Source organism: Hyla sarda, chromosome 2 (assembly GCF_029499605.1).
Source record: "Hyla sarda isolate aHylSar1 chromosome 2, aHylSar1.hap1, whole genome shotgun sequence".
Lineage (NCBI taxonomy): Eukaryota > Metazoa > Chordata > Amphibia > Anura > Hylidae > Hyla > Hyla sarda.
Genome location: NC_079190.1, coordinates 3,172,900 through 3,195,793, shown reverse-complemented (window position 1 = coordinate 3,195,793; position 22,894 = coordinate 3,172,900). Strand labels below are relative to the sequence as shown.

General features: G+C 44.0%; 1 protein-coding gene across 1 annotated transcript in view; it reads right to left on the bottom strand.

Annotated features, from left to right (window-relative positions):
• The window catches only part of LOC130357560 (uncharacterized), a 71,943-nt gene that overhangs the window by 41,403 nt on the left and 7,646 nt on the right, over nucleotides 1–22,894 (bottom strand). Inside the window, exons 2-3 of the mRNA XM_056560261.1 lie at nucleotides 10,260–10,336; nucleotides 811–1,510 (exon numbers count right to left, since the gene is read on the bottom strand). Coding sequence (XP_056416236.1) covers nucleotides 811–1,510; nucleotides 10,260–10,334 — 775 coding nt within the window. The 5' untranslated portion in view covers nucleotides 10,335–10,336. The remainder of the gene's footprint in view (nucleotides 1–810; nucleotides 1,511–10,259; nucleotides 10,337–22,894) is intronic.

Below are 22,894 nucleotides of genomic sequence, written 5' to 3'. Positions count from 1 at the left end.
GCAGGATGGAGAGGGACAGCAGTGACAGGAGGTGCAGCAGGATGGAGAGGGACAGCAGTGACAGGAGGTGCAGCAGGATGAGAGGGACAGCAGTGACAGGAGGTGCAGCAGGATGAGAGGGACAGCAGTGACAGGAGGTGCAGCAGGATGAGAGGGACAGCAGTGACAGGAGGTGTTGCTATTTGCGGATGATAAAAGTTATGCAGATAAGTTGTATCTCGTTGATGTTTGGACTCTGCACCCCTCACCCCTCACCGCTGGTCTTCGAGGTCCCGGGATGGTGGTCCTGCTCTAAGGCTTCTTTCACACTACACAATCCTCCATTTTCAAACATCCGTAGGAAGATCCGTGTGAATATCAGCTGAAAACGGAAGTAACAAAATCCTATACGTCCGTTAGAAAATCCCATTATAGTCTATAGGATTTATGATATCCGTACGATTCCGTTATTGATAATGGACGTTAGTTTGTTACGGAAGAAGTAATTCATGAACTATTTCTTCCGTAACAAACTAACGTCCATTATCAATAACGGATTATAACGGAATCGTACGGATATCATAAATCCTATAGACTATAATGGGATTTTCTAACGGACGTATAGGATTTTGTTACTTCCGTTTTCAGCTGATATTCACACGGATCTTCCTACGGATGTTTGAAAATGGAGGATTGTGTAGTGTGAAAGAAGCCTAACTGGGTTCCGTACTGCAGACTGGCACGGCTGGGCCGCCGGCTCGGTGGTAGCGTCTGCACAAGGAATGGACATCATTGTTGGACATCACCCTGAATATATATTAGGACACTTACCTTCTAGATAGGCGCAGTTGAAGTAGCTGCAGGTCTCCCCGGTACTTGTGAGGTAATAGACCAATTTCTCTTTTGTGACATATAAGAACTTCTCGGTCGGAGGAATCAGAACTTCTTCTTCTGCCGGAAAAAATGACAAGTTGCCAAGTCTGGCCCCGAAGCACGTGGTTATCCGGAAGAAAGATTCTGTGCCGAAGTCCAGGGCCTCCATAATGTTCAGAGAAGACGAAGTGAATCTACCGAACTTCATCACCGGTGTTACTTGGAATTTGTCTTTACTCCCCCTATAGGTGGTGTAGTTTTGGTGACAGTTGGGCTTTAGTATCTGCAGGGCTCTTGTTAGATAGAAGTGAAGGGCTTTGAAGTGGAACTTCTCCATGTAGTCTCTCTGGGAGGCTCCTGCTATGGTGAGGTTCCCATTCAGCTGCCGGTATATGGGATTTTCCTTTGGATAGTGATTGGTGAAGGTCAGAAGAGCGATCCCATACTCGTCCTCGAACCCTTCCGGAAGCTCCAGGTCATCTCTGATATCTTCCCAGCGTTCGGTGGCGTTGATCCAGGCGTCCCTAAACTGCTTGTTTGCCATCTCCTGCTGAAGAACCTTGGGCATGATGTCCTTCTCCATCGTATCGGAGCAGCCGATGTACTGATCATCGAACATGTTGGGATTATACGGCATTACGTAGGTTTCACCATGGACCTGGGTAAAAGGAGAATGAAAAATGTCATCAGAGCGTGTCCACATTTACCATACAACACTTAGCTATTATCCCCAACTAGTCAGGACCTAAAGGTCACCAAGTCTTAAGATGTAGAGGAGAAAAATTAGACAGGGGTCCTGACGGGATAAGTTGTCCACCATCATTACATAAGAAATGATAGGGTCTGATTGAGAAGATGACCATCAGCTGAGTGTCTGGAGACCTTCCCTGGTCCGAGGGTCAAATAGGATTTGGAGAGAAATGAGGGATCCAGGAAACACTTCATGACTGGTGATAAGGAACAGAGCACAACATCGGACTACATCTGGGTATACAGTAGATAGAACTAACTCTAAGGCCATGTTCACAAGGCGGAAGCTTTGCAGAAGGTCCGTTCGTGTACACCACAAATAGCAGAGCAACGGCAGACTATGCTGGCGCTTGGACGGCAACGGCAATACATTTCTGAGCGGATTCGGCTGAAAGAATTGACCCGTGGATTCTTTCAGCTGAGACCAGAATCGGAATTTCTGCGGTGGAAACCTCTGCCACAGAAATTCCATCTTGTGCACAGAATTCCATGGGAAACAATGGGACTCGGCGGTGTGAACATGGCCTAAAAGGGGTACTCCGCCCCAAACATCTTATCCACTATGCAAATAAGTTTGCAGCTTCCGCATTCCAAACATCACGGCACGCCCCCTGCATTCATGTCAATTGGAGGAATCGTGATGGCTGTGACGTAGCCTTCATGCCTCCTCCCATAGAAGTGAATGGAGGGGACGTGGCGGACGCATCGACAGTCATCGGCCACGGAGTAGATGCAAATGTAGCAGAATTTTGAATGAAACTGCATCATAAACATCTCCTTGCTCCGCATCTAAACGAACCATTCTGCCATTGTGAACAATAACACCTTTCCGATTAAGCAGAAGATAAATTGTAACATGACGGGGGTCGTGCACCTTTTTACATGTAAAGGTTTCCAGATACAGTATGTCGGATGTACTACGAATTCTCTAACAATGAGGATTCGCAAACACATCTCCGACGTACCATATCTAGGAATGTCTCAATGGTGTCCAGGCGTTGTGCGGAGGCGCATTCTGGTGACACCTCACATCTTCAATTACAGGGAATAGAAAGGGAGGAAATCTTAAACATAAAATTCTGGACCGTGAGATCTTCTGGATCTTTAAGTTGGGGACAAGATATCCACAGGGCCTTAATGGAACAATGGATACAATTCTACATTATTAAAGAACACTGGAGAAAATTGGATATTAATCTATATATCTATCAATATGATTGTTTCCATATTTTGTCATCACCCATACTTATGGTTTCTACATATATAAAAATACATCCAACAATTTGATAGATCTATATATATGTTAGGATTCGTCAGGCAGGAGGTGGATCCTCTGTGTCAGCGAGGGATTGGCGTGGACCGTGTCGGTGGACCGGTTCTAAGTTGCTACTGGTTTTCACCAGAGCCCGCCGCAAAGCGGGATGGTCTTGCAGCGGCGGTAGCAACCAGGTCGTATCCACCGGCAACGGCTCAACCTCTCTGACTGCTGAGATAAGCGCGGTACAAGGGAGTAGACAAGAGCAAGGTCAGACGTAGCAGAAGGTCGGGGCAGGCAGCATGGATCGTAGTCAGGGGCAACGGCAGGAGGTCTGGAACACAGGCTAGGAACACACAAGGAAACGCTTTCACTGGCACAATGGCAACAAGATCCGGCGAGGGAGTGCAGGGGAAGTGAGGTAATATAGCCAGGGAGCAGGTGGAAGCTAATTAGGCTGATTGGGCCAGGCACCAATCATTGGTGCACTGGCCCTTTAAATCTCAGAGAGCTGGCGCGCGCGCGCCCTAGAGAGCGGAGCCGCGCGCGCCAGAACATGACAGTCGGGGACCGGGACAGGTGAGTGACTTGGGATGCAATTCGCGAGCGGGCGCATCCTGCTATGCGAATCGCATCCCCGCCGGCAATGTCAGTATAGCGCTCCCGGTCAGCGGGTCTGACCGGGGCGCTGCAGGGAGAGGAACGCCGCGAGCGCTCCGGGGAGGAGCAGGGACCTGGAGCGCTCGGCGTTACAAAATATATATATTCTCTTCAGTATACTTACGAATATATTTAAGTCTGTTTCATGTTATCCGATTTGCTCTGGCTCTGTGCAATAGCCTAATCCGGTAGTGCACTTGCATATATATATATATTACCTATTTTTATTATTATTTTCTATGTATCTGTACTCAGGATATGCGGTATACCTTTTTTTACTGTTATAAACATATAACATAGAAACGTAATTAAAAAAGTTAAATATTTTCCTTTTAAAACATATCGCATTAATGTAATAAAGGTATTGTTCCCTATAGTTATTTTATACTCTTTGTACATTGGATATTTACTTTTAACTAGTGTTTATATTTGTCATGTTTCTATGATCTCACAATGTAATGCAGTAGCGGTTGCTAAGGGTTTTTGCATGTGGGTGGGACGCACCTGAAATCACAAGTGTGTTCCGTGACGTCATGTCCACCTACCGGCATACAAAAAGAGGTCTTTGTGTACTATATTTCTTGTATGGCTAAGGCCTTGTTCTAAGGCCGAAACGCGTCACTGTACCTGTGTTCCTGTATGTGCCATCTGGTGAAATAAACGTGTTCCTCTGAGTTTTGGATGCTGGACTCCTTTCCTTTGTTCCTATCTGCTGTGGACAAGGTTCCCCCCCCCCCCGTCCGTGCGCACCTGGGGTGAGCTGAAACACTCTTCTGTTTCTGATAAGAACTGTTATATAGTCATTGCCTAACTGAGGGGTGACAAGGGGAAAACTACAAAGAGGGACCCTGACGTCCTAGGGACTCTGACTATGAGGACCTCTATAGAGGTAACATATGAAATACGGTACCGGGACACCACACAAAGGTATCAGAAGAGGCAGTTAACCCTTTTTGGGGGAAGCAACAGGTTATGTGCCCGGTAAGTGAAGAAGCAGGTTTTTTTTTTTTCACAAGCGATCCAATAAATATCCCTTTTTGGGAGTAGCAACAGGATTGGTGTCCTGAAAAGTGAAGAAGAAATAGCTTTTGCACAAATGAAAAGACGAAAATATTATTTCCTTTATGGAACTATCTAATTGTGTAGGCTTGGTAGAAGAAGCAGCAAGGCTGGTAGAAGTAGCTGAAGCAGTACAGGGTAACGCAAAGTACAGGAGTAGTGGGCAATATCAGGGGTGGTGGACTGGTGGTAGTGGTCGTAGGCAGCAGGGGTGGACAGCAGAGGTAGTGGACTGGAGGGAGAAGTGGTAGTCAGTGCACAGTAGGGTGGTGTAAGTAGTAACCAGCATACAGCAGGGGTGGACAGCAGAGGTAGGGGACTGGAGGGAGAAGTGGTAGTCAGTGCACAGCAGGGTGGTTTAAGTAGTAACTAGCGTACAGCAGGGGTGGACAGCAGAGGTAGTGGACTGGAGGGAGAAGTGGTCGTAAGTGCACAGCAGGGTGGTGTATGTAGCAACCAGCATACAGCAGGGGTGGACAGCAGAGGTAGGGGACTGGAGGGAGAAGTGGTAGTCAGTGCACAGCAGGGTGGTTTAAGTAGTAACTAGCGTACAGCAGGGGTGGACAGCAGAGGTAGGGGACTGGAGGGAGAAGTGGTAGTCAGTGCACAGCAGGGTGGTGTAATTAGTAACCAGCGTACAGCAGGGGTGGACAGCAGAGGTAGTGGACTGGAGGGAGAAGTGGTAGTCAGTGCACAGCAGGGTGGATAAGTAGTAACCAGCGTATAGCAGGGGAGGACAGCAGAGGTAGGGGACTGGAGGGAGAAGTGGTAGTCAGTGCACAGCAGGGTGGTGTAAGTAGTAACCAGCATATAGCAGGGGAGGACAGCAGAGGTAGGGGACTGGAGGGAGAAGTGGTAGTCAGTGCACAGCAGGGTGGTGTAAGTAGTAACCAGCGTACAGCAGGGGTGGACTGGAGGGAGAAGTGGTAGTCAGTGCACAGCAGGGTGGTGTAAGTAGTAACCAGCGTACAGCAGGGGTGGACAGCAGAGATAGGGGACTGGAGGGAGAAGTGGTAGTCAGTGCACAACAGGGTGGTGTAATTAGTAACCAGCGTACAGCAGGGGTGGACAGCAGAGGTAGTGGACTGGAGGGAGAAGTGGTAGTCAGTGCACAACAGGGTGGTGTAATTAGTAACCAGCGTACAGCAGGGGTGGACAGCAGAGGTAGTGGACTGGAGGGAGAAGTGGTAGTCAGTGCACAGCAGGGTGGTGTAAGTAGTAACCAGCGTATAGCAGGGGTGGACAGCAGAGGTAGGGGACTGGAGGGAGAAGTGGTAGTCAGTGCACAGCAGGGTGGTGTAAGTAGTAACCAGCGTACAGCAGGGGTGGACAGCAGAGATAGGGGACTGGAGGGAGAAGTGGTAGTCAGTGCACAGCAGGGTGGTGTAAGTAGTAACCAGCGTACAGAAGGGGTGGACAGCAGAGGTAGTGGACTGGAGGGAGAAGTGGTAATCAGTGCACAGCAGGGTGGTGTAAGTAGTAACCAGCGTATAGCAGGGGTGGACAGCAGAGGTAGGGGACTGGAGGGAGAAGTGGTAGTCAGTGCACAGCAGGGTGGTGTAAGTAGTAACCAGCGTACAGCAGGGGTGGACAGCAGAGATAGGGGACTGGAGGGAGAAGTGGTAGTCAGTGCACAGCAGGGTGGTGTAAGTAGTAACCAGCGTACAGAAGGGGTGGACAGCAGAGGTAGTGGACTGGAGGGAGAAGTGGTAGTCAGTGCACAGCAGGGTGGTGTAAGTAGTAACCAGCGTACAGAAGGGGTGGACAGCAGAGGTAGTGGACTGGAGGGAGAAGTGGTAGTCAGTGCACAGCAGGGTGGTGTAAGTAGTAACCAGCGTATAGCAGGGGTGGACAGCAGAGGTAGGGGACTGGAGGGAGAAGTGGTAGTCAGTGCACAGCAGGGTGGTGTGAGTAGTAACCAGCGTACAGCAGGGGTGGACAGCAGAGATAGGGGACTGGAGGGAGAAGTGGTAGTCAGTGCACAGCAGGGTGGTGTAATTAGTAACCAGCGTACAGCAGGGGTGGACAGCAGAGATAGGGGACTGGAGGGAGAAGTGGCAGTCAGTGCACAGCAGGGTGGTGTAAGTAGTAACCAGCGTACAGCAGGGGTGGACAGCAGAGGTAGGGGACTGGAGGGAGAAGTGGTAGTCAGTGCACAGCAGGGTGGTGTAAGTAGTAACCAGCGTACAGCAGGGGTGGACAGCAGAGATAGGGGACTGGAGGGAGAAGTGGTAGTCAGTGCACAGCAGGGTGGTGTAAGTAGTAACCAGCGTACAGCAGGGGTGGACAGCAGAGGTAGTGGACTGGAGGGAGAAGTGGTAGTCAGTGCACAGCAGGGTGGTGTAAGTAGTAACCAGCGTACAGAAGGGGTGGACAGCAGAGGTAGTGGACTGGAGGGAGAAGTGGTAGTCAGTGCACAGCAGGGTGGTGTAAGTAGTAACCAGCATACAGCAGGGGTGGTCGTAGGAGTTGTTAGCACACAGCAGGGGTGGTGGTAGTACTGACTAACCAGTGGCATCTAGCACAGGAGGTATAAAGTCCTGACTGATCCATGCCTGATTCATTTTGGTGAATGTCAGTTTTTCCACATTGCTGGTTGACAATCTTGTTCACTTCGGGGTGACGACACCGCCTGCCACACTAAACACTCTCTCTCTGAAGCCACACTGGAGGGTGGACAGGACAGAACACCCAGGGCAAACTAGGCAAGTTCTGGCCAATGGTTTAATCTGGTGACCCAGAAGTCCATAAGGTCTGGTCTGGTGGGGAAAGGTCACTGCATTAACCTAGTCATTCAGACATTGGTGAACATCCCTTGGGGTTGATTGATGTCAGGTTGGCACATTGGATGTTTCCATCTTTTCATAGGACCTGGCTGATTTCTCCCATACTGCCATGGTTTGTCATCATGGTCATCATTGTCTTCATCATCACTGTCAATTTGGGAGGGTGCCTTGCCCCCCATTCCTTTAAACTATTCCATCTTCAAATCCTTCTCAGCTCCTATTTACTCCTTATCCTCAGCCAACTGCTCCTTGACATCCAAAGAGCCGCGAGCCAGATGTCAACCTTCCTCCATCCCTTTCTCTGTCATGACCGACTGCTCAATAAGGAATATCAGCATCAAATCTTGTTGCCTCTTTTAACCCCTTAAGGACGCAGCTCATTTTCACCTTAAGGACGCAGCTCATTTTCACCTTAAGGACCTTAAGGACGCAGCTCATTTTCACCTTAAGGACGCAGCCCTTTTTTGTAATTCTGACCACCATCACTTTAAGCATTAATAATAGAGATGAGCGACCTTACAGTAAATTCGATTCGTCACGAACTTCTCGGCTCGGCAGTTGATGGCTTTTCCTGCATAAATAAGTTCAGCCTTCAGGTGCTCCGGTGGGCTGGAAAAGGTGAATACAGTCCTAGGAGAGCACCGGAAAGCTGAACTAATTTATGCAGGAAAAGTCAGCAACCGCCGAGCTGAGAAGTTCGTGACGAATCAAATTTACTGTAAGTTCGCTCATCTCTAATTAATAACTCTAAGATGCTTATACCGAATATTCTGATTCGGAGATTGTTTTTTCGTGACATATTCTACTTTAACATAGTGGTAAATTTTCGGCGTTACTTGCATCCTTTCTTGGTGAAAAATCCCCAAATTTCATGAAAATGTTGAAAATATGTCTCCTTTATGTTGGCATCATAAAATGGACATATTTTTACTTTTTTTTAAATTAGAGGGCTTCAAAGTAGAGCAGCAAATTTCAAAATTTTCATCTGAAGGGACAGATGTTACAGAACTACAACTCCCAGCATGCCTGGGCAGTCTAGGCATGCTGAGAGTTGTGGTTTGGCAACATCTGGAGGGCCACCGTTTGGGCACCACTGTAATAGTGGTCTCCAAACTTTGACCCTCCAGATGTTGCAAAACTACAAATCCCAGCATGCCCAGACAGCCTTTGGCAACAGTTTGGCAACCCCACCGTTGCCTCCCTACCTGCGCCGCTGATCTCCGCAGTCTCCACCAATGATCGGCGGTCCCCACTGCATCTTCTCTTCTGGTACCCGCCGTCATCTTCTTCCCCCGTTCTGCCCGATTTCCAGGGGTGGGCAGAGCGGGGGGTTTTCATTTCTGACTAATGGCAGGGGATAGGAGGAGATCGCAGCACTGCAACCTCGCTCCTATCCCTCAGGATGATCGTTACTGTCACTGACAGCTCCGATCATCCCTATTTTCTGGGGGATCGGGTCACCAGAGTCCTGATCAGCCCGGAATAGCAGAAAATCGCATGTCTGAATTGACATGCGATTTTCTGCGATCGCCGACAGCGATGTGCCGGGATGCCTGCTGAATTATTTCAGTAGGCATCCCCGTCCGGTCCCACATCGGCTAGGGGCGGGGACCGGAATTCCCACGGGCGTATGCATACGCCCTACGTCCTTAAGGACTCGGGATGCAGGGCATATGCATACGCCCTACGTCCTGAAAAGGTTAAAGGTCTGAGTATACAGCACATGTTTTTGATCAGCTGACAATGCCTGAGCTGAAAGTAACACTGGCTCCAATAGCTGTCGGTCTGCTGCCTTAGGCAAGTCCAAGTCCTAGTCCAACATGTAGAGGGTTGAGTTCCACCATGTTGGAACAAGACCATTGGGACTTTTGTATGAACTCATCATATTTTATTCCGGTATGAGAGTCATTGTTTGTTTGTTCTACAAATAGCTCCCTGAAACCGCGGTAACACAATGAAAAAAATCTTAACATAACTGTAACCAGACAACACATGGAGCCGCAGACAATACAGAACCGTTCTATAACCACCTGACAATCCAGCAGAACCGGTTAGTCCTCTCATTACACCTGGTACTTTCCTTTTTTATTTTGCTGATTAACAGAAATGATTTTCTACTAGTTACCAGTGAACCCAATAGTAGAGGATCAGAAGTGAGCCCTGTCCTATTATTTAGGGGTTAAACTTCTCTGTTATCTGACCAGGAGGAGAAGCTATGGGGTTCAAGTGATTTTCTAGAATAAAACATGGATTGCCTCTCCTCAGCTTGTCCATTGCTCGATTGGCGAGTCCGACCAGGGGCTGATCATCAGGACAGAGGGGCAACAGCAGTGGCTTAGTTTGTGAATGTGCTGCTGTATGTGCATTGGGGGGGCGGGGTAATTTACACCAGAAAGCAAAATTCACAGGGGCGCTACATTTTGTTCCCTTACCAATGTATGCACTATCATTCAGTATTGTACAGGAACATGGAGACCGGTGGAACAGGACACCGGGAGCTTAGTGTGCTGCAGAATGTACATACAGGAGCAGGGACTCCTGTCCTGACCGGACTCCCTGCGCCTGTACAGTGGGACAGGGCTTTTGCTGCTGTGGGCCTACTGGGGGCATCAACTTAATAAGGGGATATCTACATACTGGGGGCGCCTACCAAATGGGATGGGGACTATCTACCTTCTAGGGACCTCTACCTAATTGGGGGTATTATCTACTTAATCAGGGAAATGATCTACCCACTGGGGGGAGCTTCTTCCTTAGTATGGGGGGGACAGGACTTCCAGCAGTGAGATGTGATATTTCTCTATGACGTCTTGTGTTTCTCTGAAGAGCCGGTGGCATTTACCTCAGAATTATGACAGATAACATGTACATTATATCATTGGTGGGGGAGGCCTTACCTGACGACATCGGGAACCAATCAGGAGCCAGAATATTGGGGAGACCAGAAATGAGAATTGAGGTTTCTGCATCATTTCTGTAAGAAACATTAATAAACCTTAAAGGGGCACTCTGGTGGAAAACCTTTTTTTTTTTTTAATCAACTGGTGCCAGAAAGTTAAACAGATTTGTAAATGACTTCTATTAAACAATCTCTAAACTTCCAGTACTTTTTAGCAGCTGTATGCTACAGAGGAAATTATTTTCTTTTTGAATTTCTTTTTTGTCTTGTCCACAGTGCTCTCTGCTGCTCTTGTCAACCTATGCTGCTCTGGACAGTTCCTGACACGGACAGAGGTGTCAGCAGAAAGCACTGTGGACAAGACAAAAAAGAAATTCAAAAAGCAAAGAATTTCCTCTGTTGCATACAGCTGCTAATAAGTACTGGAAGAATAAAGATTTTTTTTTTTTTTTAAAGAAGTAATTTACAAATCTGTTTAACTTTCTGGCACCAGTTCATTTAAAAAAAAAAAAAGTTTTCCACCGGAGTACCCCTTTAAATGGAAACATTTCCTCTGATTTAAACCTTCCTTATATCCAATATGCTCTTATCAAATACTCCTATATATCAACATGTCCACTGTGATAAGATGGCAAGGAAAGGGTGTATTTCCTTGGCTCACCCTGAAGAATCTCTCACCTGCTGCTTAATTAATGAGGCAGCAGGGAAGGGAGGTGTATATATAAGATGGAGACTCAGTCTAATCTGGGCTCTCCCTTGGAAACAGCACGCTGCTGAAGGGGGAGACACACGGGCCCTGTATAGGTAACACGCAGCAGGCGCTGTGAGTGGTCCAAGTTCGGGTGTGAACTGGTAGTAAAACAGGTTGCAGGTGGCACGGGTTTTAACTGGATGAGGGAAGCTCACCAGTTGATAGACAGGGCATGCTGAGAGTTATAGTCAGCGACCAGACGGTCTAGGCCTTTATTTTGTTTATGTTTTGTTTTTACCTGCAACCTGTGCAAATAAAGCTGGCGAGGTGTCAGCAGACCCTAGGTATATGTCAGGTGGGAGTGTCAGCAGACCCTAGGTATATGTCAGGTGGGAGTGTCAGCAGACCCTAGGTATATGTCAGGTGGGAGTGTCAGCAGACCCTAGGTATATGTCAGGTGGGAGTGTCAGCAGACCCTAGGTATATGTCAGGTGGGAGTGTCAGCAGACCCTAGGTATATGTCCGGTGGGAGTGTCGGCAGACCCTAGGTATATGTCAGGTGGGAGTGTCAGCAGACCCTAGGTATATGTCAGGTGGGAGTGTCAGCAGACCCTAGGTATATGTCAGGTGGGAGTGTCAGCAGACCCTAGGTATATGTCCGGTGGGAGTGTCGGCAGACCCTAGGTATATGTCAGGTGGGAGTGTCGGCAGACCCTAGGTATATGTCAGGTGGGAGTGTCAGCAGACCCTAGGTATATGTCAGGTGGGGGTGTCAGCAGACCCTAGGTATATGTCAGGTGGGGGTGTCAGCAGACCCTAGGTATATGTCAGGTGGGAGTGTCAGCAGACCCTAGGTATATGTCAGGTGGGGGTGTCAGCAGACTCTAGGTATATGTCAGGTGGGAGTGTCAGCAGACCCTAGGTATATGTCAGGTGGGAGTGTCAGCAGACCCTAGGTATATGTCAGGTGGGAGTGTCAGCAGACCCTAGGTATATGTCAGGTGGGAGTGTCAGCAGACCCTTGGTATATGTCAGGTGGGAGTGTCAGCAGACCCTAGGTATATGTCAGGTGGGAGTGTCAGCAGACCCTAGGTATATGTCAGGTGGGGGTGTCAGCAGACCCTAGGTATATGTCAGGTGGGAGTGTCAGCAGACCCTAGGTATATGTCAGGTGGGGGTGTCAGCAGACCCTAGGTATATGTCAGGTGGGGGTGTCAGCAGACCCTAGGTATATGTCAGGGGGGAGTGTCAGCAGACCCTAGGTATATGTCAGGTGGGGGTGTCAGCAGACCCTAGGTATATGTCAGGTGGGGGTGTCAGCAGACCCTAGGTATATGTCAGGTGGGAGTCTGCCAGACCACCAGGGGAGCTGAAGAACAGTCCGCGAGTCAAGTTAAAGTGGTGACTGGAATAGAAGCTACGGAGATGGCTGCAGAAAAACCAAAATTCCGGAAGAGAGTACTGGTGGAGCTGGGGGCTGCGCTTACGGTCACAGACAGAGTCCTAAGTGAAGGAGATGTGGCGTCTGGACCAGAGAGGGGTCTTAACCAGGAAGGTCGAACCGCTGGACCACATATTGTTGCAGACCCAGGAGCCCTAGTCGTTTTTGCCAGGCCATGGAGAGACTGTGACAAGACAAAAGAAAAGTCTGCCAAGGAGCCAAGAGACAGTTCAGAGGAACTGTTTGGGAATCTCCCTGAGATTCCAACGTGGTGGGAGAGGAAGAGTGCCAGGTGTCGGTGGTATCTGTTGTGGATGATAATAATGAGGCACAAGTGGCCGCAACCCCGGAAAAGGGGGAGACTTCATCTAGAGATGGAGAAGAGCTGGGTCGAGTGTCTGACAGAGGACCAGAGGATGTCTCAAGGTCTAACAGCGAGAGTGAGGAGACCGCTGTCAGTAAAAGGTCTCGGAAAAGACAAGTTGGCCTTGGGAAAAAACTGGAGCAGATCAAGAATCTGGAAGAATCCCTGCAGATGGTTTCTGTGAGGTTGATGGAGAAAGAAAAAGAGGTGCATCGCTTGACAGAGGAGAGGGACAAATCGCTTGCTGACTTTAAAGGGGTACTCCGGCGCTTAGACATCTTATCCCCTATCCAAAGGATAGGGGATAAGATGCCTGCTGGGGACCCCCGTGATCTTGCACGCCGCACCCCGTTTATAATAAGTCCCCGGAGTATGTTCGCTCCGGGTCTGATTACCGGCAACCACAGGGCCAGCGGCGTGTGATGTCACACCTCCGCCCCCGTGTGACGTCAAGATCTGCCACTCAATGCAAGCCTATGGGAGGGGGCGTGACCGCTGTCACGCCTCCTCCCATAGGCTTGCATTGAAGGACGGAGTGTGAAGTCACATGGGGGCGGAGGCGTGACGTCACATGCCGCTGGCCCTGTGATCGCCGGTAATCAGACCCGGAGCGAACATACTCCGGGGACTTATTATAAACGGCGTGCGGCGTGCAAGATCACGGGGGTCCCCAGCAGGCATCTTATCCCCTTTCCTTAGGATATGGGATAAGATGTCTAAGCGCCGGAGTACCCCTTTAAGAAAGAGCAAGAAGCGAGGCTTCAGCTGGAAAAAGTCATGGAGCATCACAGAAGTGAGTTTGTGGCTCTGCAGGATGAACTGGTGACCTGCCAGAAGAATGAAGTCGAGAGACTGGCCAAGCGGGTTACCTTCCTGACGGAAGAAGCGGGACTTCTGCATAGTGTATATAACGCTCTACAGTGTGACTACAAGGCTAGGCTGGTAGCCATAGAGGATCTAGAGGGAGAGAAAGTACAGAGCCTGGAAGCGCAGAACGAAACGCGCAGAAGGTCCCACGTAGCTGCCTTGGTTTTGCTGGGAGCGCAACTCTACGAGCCGGTGGCTGTGCTGGCGGACAATGAACAGTTGAGGAAACAATTGGTGTCTTCGGAAGATACTGTCAGGGACTTGACAGAGTTACTCTACAGTGAGAGGATGAAGTCCGCTAAGCTCCAGGGTAAGCAGCGAAAATGTGAGAAAAAGGAAGAGGACCAGGAAGTCCTAAAAGAGAGCAGAGACCAAGATATGGTGGAATTGGCTCAAGAAAGGCTTCTGGGGCAGAAGTTACGGGATACAGGGATGCTTTCTCTGAATGCCAAAAAGTCCTCTAAAGCTAAGATTGAGGTGAAGCCCTGTAAGAAGTCCCCTGAAGCTAGGACTGAGCTGAAACCTGGTGGGAAACCCTCTGAAGTGGAGACTAAGGAGAAGTCAGATGGGAAAATCCTCTGAACCTGAGCAGACAAAAAATTCTGAAGGTAATGCTGAGGCAGAGAAATCCTCTGAAGCAGAAGCTAAACCAGAGTCAACCTCAAAAGCTGTGAGTAAAGAGAATGGCACAACTGAAGCTACAGGTGAAGAGAAGAGTAAGCCTGAAGAAGCTGCAGAGTAGAGCCAAACAGTAGTAGAAGCTACACAAGAATCTGAAGGAGCCAAAGACTCTGAAGCCAGAGGAAGCTGGTGCCCCTGAAGAGAAAACTGGAAGGGATGAGGTGAAACCATGTGAGAAATCCACTGAAGTCAAAACTGTGGTGAAACCAGGTGGGAAGTCCTCTAAAGTTGAAACTGAGATGGACCCGTGTCGGAGGTCCTCTGAAGCTACAGAGAACAAGACAGTGGATGGTGAAGCCACTGAGGCCGAAAGATTCTCTGAAGCAGAGGCAGAGGTCCGGCAAGCCAGAAGAAGACAAAGGTTAGAAGCATCGGTCCTCTCGGTCCTTAATTTCAAGAACCCTGTGCACACCAGGGTGAAGAACCTGGTACTGGAGAGGTGTGACCGAGAGACTTGTAATTGGTGGATGGTAAAAGTCCGGAAGAAAAAAGTCAAGGACTTCAGAGACTGTGGGACAAAAGTTATCCAAGAGAAAGGAAAGGCAGATGGTTTCTGCCTTTCAAATACATGTTCTCCTTCCCGGTGGTCTGAGCAAAGGGGGGGGGGGGGGGGGGGGGGGGGAATATGTGATAAGGTGGCAAGGAAAGGGTGGATTTCCTTGGCTCACCCTAGAGAAGCCTCCACCTGCTGCTTAATTGATGAGGCCGGAGGGAAGGGAGGTGAATATATAAGAAGGAGACTCCGTCTAATCTGGGCTCTTCCTAAGAGACAGCAAGTGGGCTGTAGGGGGGAGACATGGGCCCTGTTTAGGTAACACGCAGCAGCATCATCTCTATATATCCATCACCTCCATATATCTATCACCTCACATATCTATCATCTCTATATATCTATCACCTCACATATCTATCATCTCTATATATCTATCACCTCACATATCCATCACCTCCATATATCTATCACCTCACATATCTATCATCTCTATATATCTATCACCTCACATATCTATCCTCTCCATATATCTATCACCTCACATATCCATCATCTCCATATATCTATCACCTCACATATCCATCATCTCCATATATCTATCACCTCACATATCCATCACCTCCATATATCTATCACCTCACATATCCATCATCTCTATATATCTATCACCTCACATATCCATCATCTCTATATATCTATCACCTCACATATCCATCACCTCCATATATCTATCACCTCACATATCTATCATCTCTATATATCTATCACCTCACATATCTATCCTCTCCATATATCTATCACCTCACATATCCATCATCTCCATATATCTATCACCTCACATATCCATCATCTCCATATATCTATCACCTCACATATCCATCACCTCCATATATCTATCACCTCACATATCTATCATCTCTATATATCTATCACCTCACATATCTATCCTCTCCATATATCTATCTACTCACATATCCATCATCTCTATATATCTATCACCTCACATATCTATCATCTCCATATATCTATCACCTCACATATCCATCATCTCCATATATCTATCACCTCACATATCTATCCTCTCCATATATCTATCACCTCACATATCTATCCTCTCCATATATCTATCTACTCACATATCCATCATCTCCATATATCTATCACCTCACATATCTATCATCTCTATATATCCATCACCTCCATATATCTATCACCTCACATATCTATCATCTCTATATATCTATCACCTCACATATCTATCATCTCTATATATCTATCACCTCACATATCCATCATCTCCATATATCTATCTACTCACATATCCATCATCTCTATATATCTATCACCTCACATATCCATCATCTCTATATATCTATCTACTCACATATCCATCATCTCCATATATCTATCCCCTCACATATCTATCATCTCTATATATCTATCACCTCACATATCTATCATCTCTATATATCTATCACCTCACATATCCATCATCTCTATATATCTATCACCTCACATATCCATCATCTCCATATATCTATCACCTCACATATCCATCATCTCTATATATCTATCACCTCACATATCTATCCTCTCCATATATCTATCACCTCACATATCTATCATCTCTATATATCTATCACCTCACATATCCATCATCTCTATATATCTATCACCTCACATATCCATCATCTCTATATATCTATCACCTCACATATCCATCATCTCCATATATCTATCACCTCACATATCCACCATCTCTATATATCTATCACCTCACATATCCATCATCTCCATATATCTATCACCTCACATATCTATCATCTCTATATATCTATCACCTCACATATCCATCATCTCTATATATCTATCACCTCACATATCCATCATCTCTATATATCTATCACCTCACATATCCATCATCTCTATATATCTATCACCTCACATATCCATCATCTCTATATATCTATCACCTCACATATCCATCATCTCTATATATCTATCACCTCACATATCCATCATCTCTATATATCTATCACCTCACATTACCATTATCTCTATATATCTATCACCTCACATATCCATCATCTCTATATATCTATCACCTCACATATCCATCATCTCTATATATCTATCACCTCACATATCTATCCTCTCCATATATCTATCACCTCACATATCTATCATCTCTATATATCTATCACCTCACATATCCATCATCTCTATATATCTATCACCTCACATATCTATCCTCTCCATATATCTATCACCTCACATATCTATCATCTCTATATATCTATCACCTCACATATCCATCATCTCTATATATCTATCACCTCACATATCCACCATCTCTATATATCTATCACCTCACATATCCACCATCTCCATATATCTATCACCTCACATATCCATCATCTCTATATATCTATCACCTCACATATCCATCATCTCTATATATCTATCACCTCACATATCCATCATCTCTATATATCTATCACCTCACATACCCATCATCTCTATATATCTATCACCTCACATATCCATCATCTCTATATATCTATCACCTCACATATCCATCATCTCTATATATCTATCACCTCACATATCCATCATCTCTATATATCTATCACCTCACATATCCATCATCTCCATATATCTATCACCTCACATATCTATTATCTCTATATATCTATCACCTCACATATCCATCATCTCTATATATCTATCACCTCACATATCCATCATCTCTATATATCTATCACCTCACATATCCATCATCTCTATATATCTATCACCTCACATATCCATCATCTCTATATATCTATCACCTCACATATCCACCATCTCTATATATCTATCACCTCACATATCTATCATCTCCATATATCTATCACCTCACATATCCACCATCTCTATATATCTATCACCTCACATATCTATCATCTCCATATATCTATCACCTCACATATCCATCATCTCCATATATCTATCACCTCACATATCCATCATCTCTATATATCTATCACCTCACATATCCATCATCTCTATATATCTATCACCTCACATATCCATCATCTCCATATATCTATCACCTCACATATCCATCATCTCTATATATCTATCACCTCACATATCCATCATCTCCATATATCTATCATCTCTATATATCTATCACCTCACATATCTATCATCTCTATATATCTATCACCTCACATATTTATCCTCTCCATATATCTATCATCTCTATATATCTATCACCTCACATATCTATCATCTCCATATATCTATCATCTCTATATATCTATCACCTCACATATCCATCATCTCTATATATCTATCACCTCACATATCTACCATCTCCATATATCTATCCCCTCACATATCTATCATCTCTATATATCTATCACCTCACATATCTATCATCTCCATATATCTATCACCTCACATATCTATCCTCTCCATATATCTATCACCTCACATATCTATCATCTCTATATATCTATCACCTCACATATCTACCATCTCCATATATCTATCCCCTCACATATCTATCATCTCTATATATCTATCACCTCACATATCTATCCTCTCCATATATCTATCACCTCACATATCCATCATCTCTATATATCTATCACCTCACATATCCACCATCTCTATATATCTATCACCTCACATATCCATCATCTCTATATATCTATCAACTCACATATCCATCATCTCTATATATCTATCACCTCACATATCTATCATCTCTATATATCTATCACCTCACATATCCATCATCTCTATATATCTATCACCTCACATATCCATCATCTCTATATATCTATCACCTCACATATCCTTCATCTCTATATATCTATCACCTCACATATCCATCATCTCCATATATCTATCCCCTCACATATCCATCATCTCTATATATCTATCACCTCACATATCCTTCATCTCTATATATCTATCACCTCACATATCCACCATCTCCATATATCTATCACCTCACATATCCATCATCTCTATATATCTATCACCTCACATATCTATCATCTCTATATATCTATCACCTCACATATCTATCCTCTCCATATATCTATCCTCTCCATATATCTATCACCTCACATATCTATCCTCTCCACATATCTATCACCTCACATATCTATCATCTCTATATATCTATCACCTCACATATCCATCATCTCTATATATCTATCACCTCACATATCCATCATCTCTATATATCTATCACCTCACATATCTATCATCTCTATATATCTATCACCTCACATATCTATCCTCTCCATATATCTATCACCTCACATATCTATCCTCTCTATATATCTATCACCTCACATATCCATCATCTCTATATATCTATCCCCTCACATATCCATCATCTCTATATATCTATCACCTCACATATCCACCATCTCTATATATCTATCCCCTCACATATCTATCCTCTCTATATATCTATCACCTCACATATCCATCATCTCTATATATCTATCCCCTCACATATCCATCATCTCTATATATCTATCACCTCACATATCCACCATCTCTATATATCTATCACCTCACATATCTATCATCTCTATATATCTATCACCTCACATATCTATCCTCTCCATATATCTATCCCCTCACATATCCATCATCTCCATATATCTATCACCTCTCATTACCATTATCTCTATATATCTATCCCCTCACATATCCATCATCTCTATATATCTATCACCTCACATATCCATCATCTCTATATATCTATCACCTCACATATCTATCATCTCTATATATCTATCACCTCACATATCTATCCTCTCCATATATCTATCACCTCACATATCTATCCTCTCTATATATCTATCACCTCACATATCCATCATCTCCATATATCTATGCCCTCACATATCCATCATCTCTATATATCTATCACCTCACATATCTATCATCTCTATATATCTATCACCTCACATATCTATCCTCTCTATATATCTATCACCTTACATATCCATCATCTCTATATATCTATCCCCTCACATATCCATCATCTCTATATATCTATCACCTCACATATCCACCATCTCTATATATCTATCACCTCACATATCCATCATCTCTATATATCTATCACCTCACATATCCATCATCTCCATATATCTATCACCTCACATATCCATCATCTCTATATATCTATCACCTCACATATCCATCATCTCTATATATCTATCACCTCACATATCTATCATCTCTATATATCTATCACCTCACATATCCATCATCTCTATATATCTATCACCTCACATATCTATCATCTCTATATATCTATCACCTCACATATCTATCCTCTCTATATATCTATCACCTCACATATCCACCATCTCTATATATCTATCACCTCACATATCCATCATCTCTATATATCTATCACCTCACATATCCATCATCTCCATATATCTATCACCTCACATATCCATCATCTCTATATATCTATCACCTCACATATCCATCATCTCTATATATCTATCACCTCACATATCTATCATCTCTATATATCTATCACCTCACATATCCATCATCTCTATATATCTATCACCTCACATATCTATCATCTCTATATATCTATCACCTCACATATCTATCCTCTCTATATATCTATCACCTCACATATCCATCATCTCTATATATCTATCCCCTCACATATCCATCATCTCTATATATCTATCCCCTCACATATCCATCATCTCTATATATCTATCACCTCACATATCCACCATCTCTATATATCTATCACCTCACATATCCACCATCTCTATATATCTATCACCTCACATATCCATCATCTCCATATATCTATGCCCTCACATATCCATCATCTCTATATATCTATCACCTCACATATCTATCATCTCTATATATCTATCACCTCACATATCTATCCTCTCTATATATCTATCACCTCACATATCCATCATCTCTATATATCTATCCCCTCACATATCCATCATCTCTATATATCTATCACCTCACATATCCACCATCTCTATATATCTATCACCTCACATATCCATCATCTCTATATATCTATCACCTCACATATCCATCATCTCCATATATCTATCACCTCACATATCCATCATCTCTATATATCTATCACCTCACATATCCATCATCTCTATATATCTATCACCTCACATATCTATCATCTCTATATATCTATCACCTCACATATCCATCATCTCTATATATCTATCACCTCACATATCTATCATCTCTATATATCTATCACCTCACATATCTATCCTCTCTATATATCTATCACCTCACATATCCATCATCTCTATATATCTATCCCCTCACATATCCATCATCTCTATATATCTATCACCTCACATATCTATCATCTCTATATATCTATCACCTCACATATCTATCCTCTCTATATATCTATCACCTCACATATCCATCATCTCTATATATCTATCCCCTCACATATCCATCATCTCTATATATCTATCACCTCACATATCCACCATCTCTATATATCTATCACCTCACATATCCATCATCTCTATATATCTATCACCTCACATATCCATCATCTCCATATATCTATCACCTCACATATCCATCATCTCTATATATCTATCACCTCACATATCCATCATCTCTATATATCTATCACCTCACATATCTATCATCTCTATATATCTATCACCTCACATATCCATCATCTCTATATATCTATCACCTCACATATCCATCATCTCTATATATCTATCACCTCACATATCTATCATCTCTATATATCTATCACCTCACATATCTATCATCTCTATATATCTATCACCTCACATATCTATCCTCTCCATATATCTATCACCTCACATATCCATCATCTCTATATATCTATCACCTCACATATCTACCATCTCTATATATCTATCACCTCACATATCTATCATCTCTATATATCTATCACCTCACATATCCATCATCTCTATATATCTATCACCTCATATATCCATCATCTCTATATATCTATCACCTCACATATCCATCATCTCTATATATCTATCACCTCACATATCTATCATCTCTATATATCTATCACCTCACATATCTATCATCTCTATATATCTATCACCTCACATATCTATCCTCTCCATATATCTATCACCTCACATATCCATCATCTCTATATATCTATCACCTCACATATCTACCATCTCTATATATCTATCACCTCACATATCTATCATCTCTATATATCTATCACCTCACATATCCATCATCTCTATATATCTATCACCTCATATATCCATCATCTCTATATATCTATCACCTCACATATCCATCATCTCTATATATCTATCACCTCACATATCTATCATCTCTATATATCTATCACCTCACATATCTATCATCTCTATATATCTATCACCTCATATATCCATCATCTCTATATATCTATCACCTCACATATCCATCATCTCTATATATCTATCACCTCACATATCCATCATCTCCATATATCTATCACCTCACATATCCACCATCTCTATATATCTATCACCTCACATATCCATCATCTCCATATATCTATCACCTCACATATCCATCATCTCTATATATCTATCACCTCACATATCCATCATCTCCATATATCTATCTACTCACATATCCATCATCTCCATATATCTATCACCTCACATATCCATCATCTCCATATATCTATCACCTCACATATCCACCATCTCCATATATCTATCACCTCACATATCTATCCTCTCCATATATCTATCACCTCACATATCCACCATCTCCATATATCTATCACCTCACATATCCATCATCTCCATATATCTATCACCTCACATATCCATCATCTCTATATATCTATCACCTCACATATCCATCATCTCCATATATCTATCTACTCACATATCCATCATCTCCATATATCTATCACCTCACATATCCATCATCTCCATATATCTATCACCTCACATATCCATCATCTCCATATATCTATCCCCTCACATATCCATCATGTCTATATATCTATCACCTCACATATCTATCCT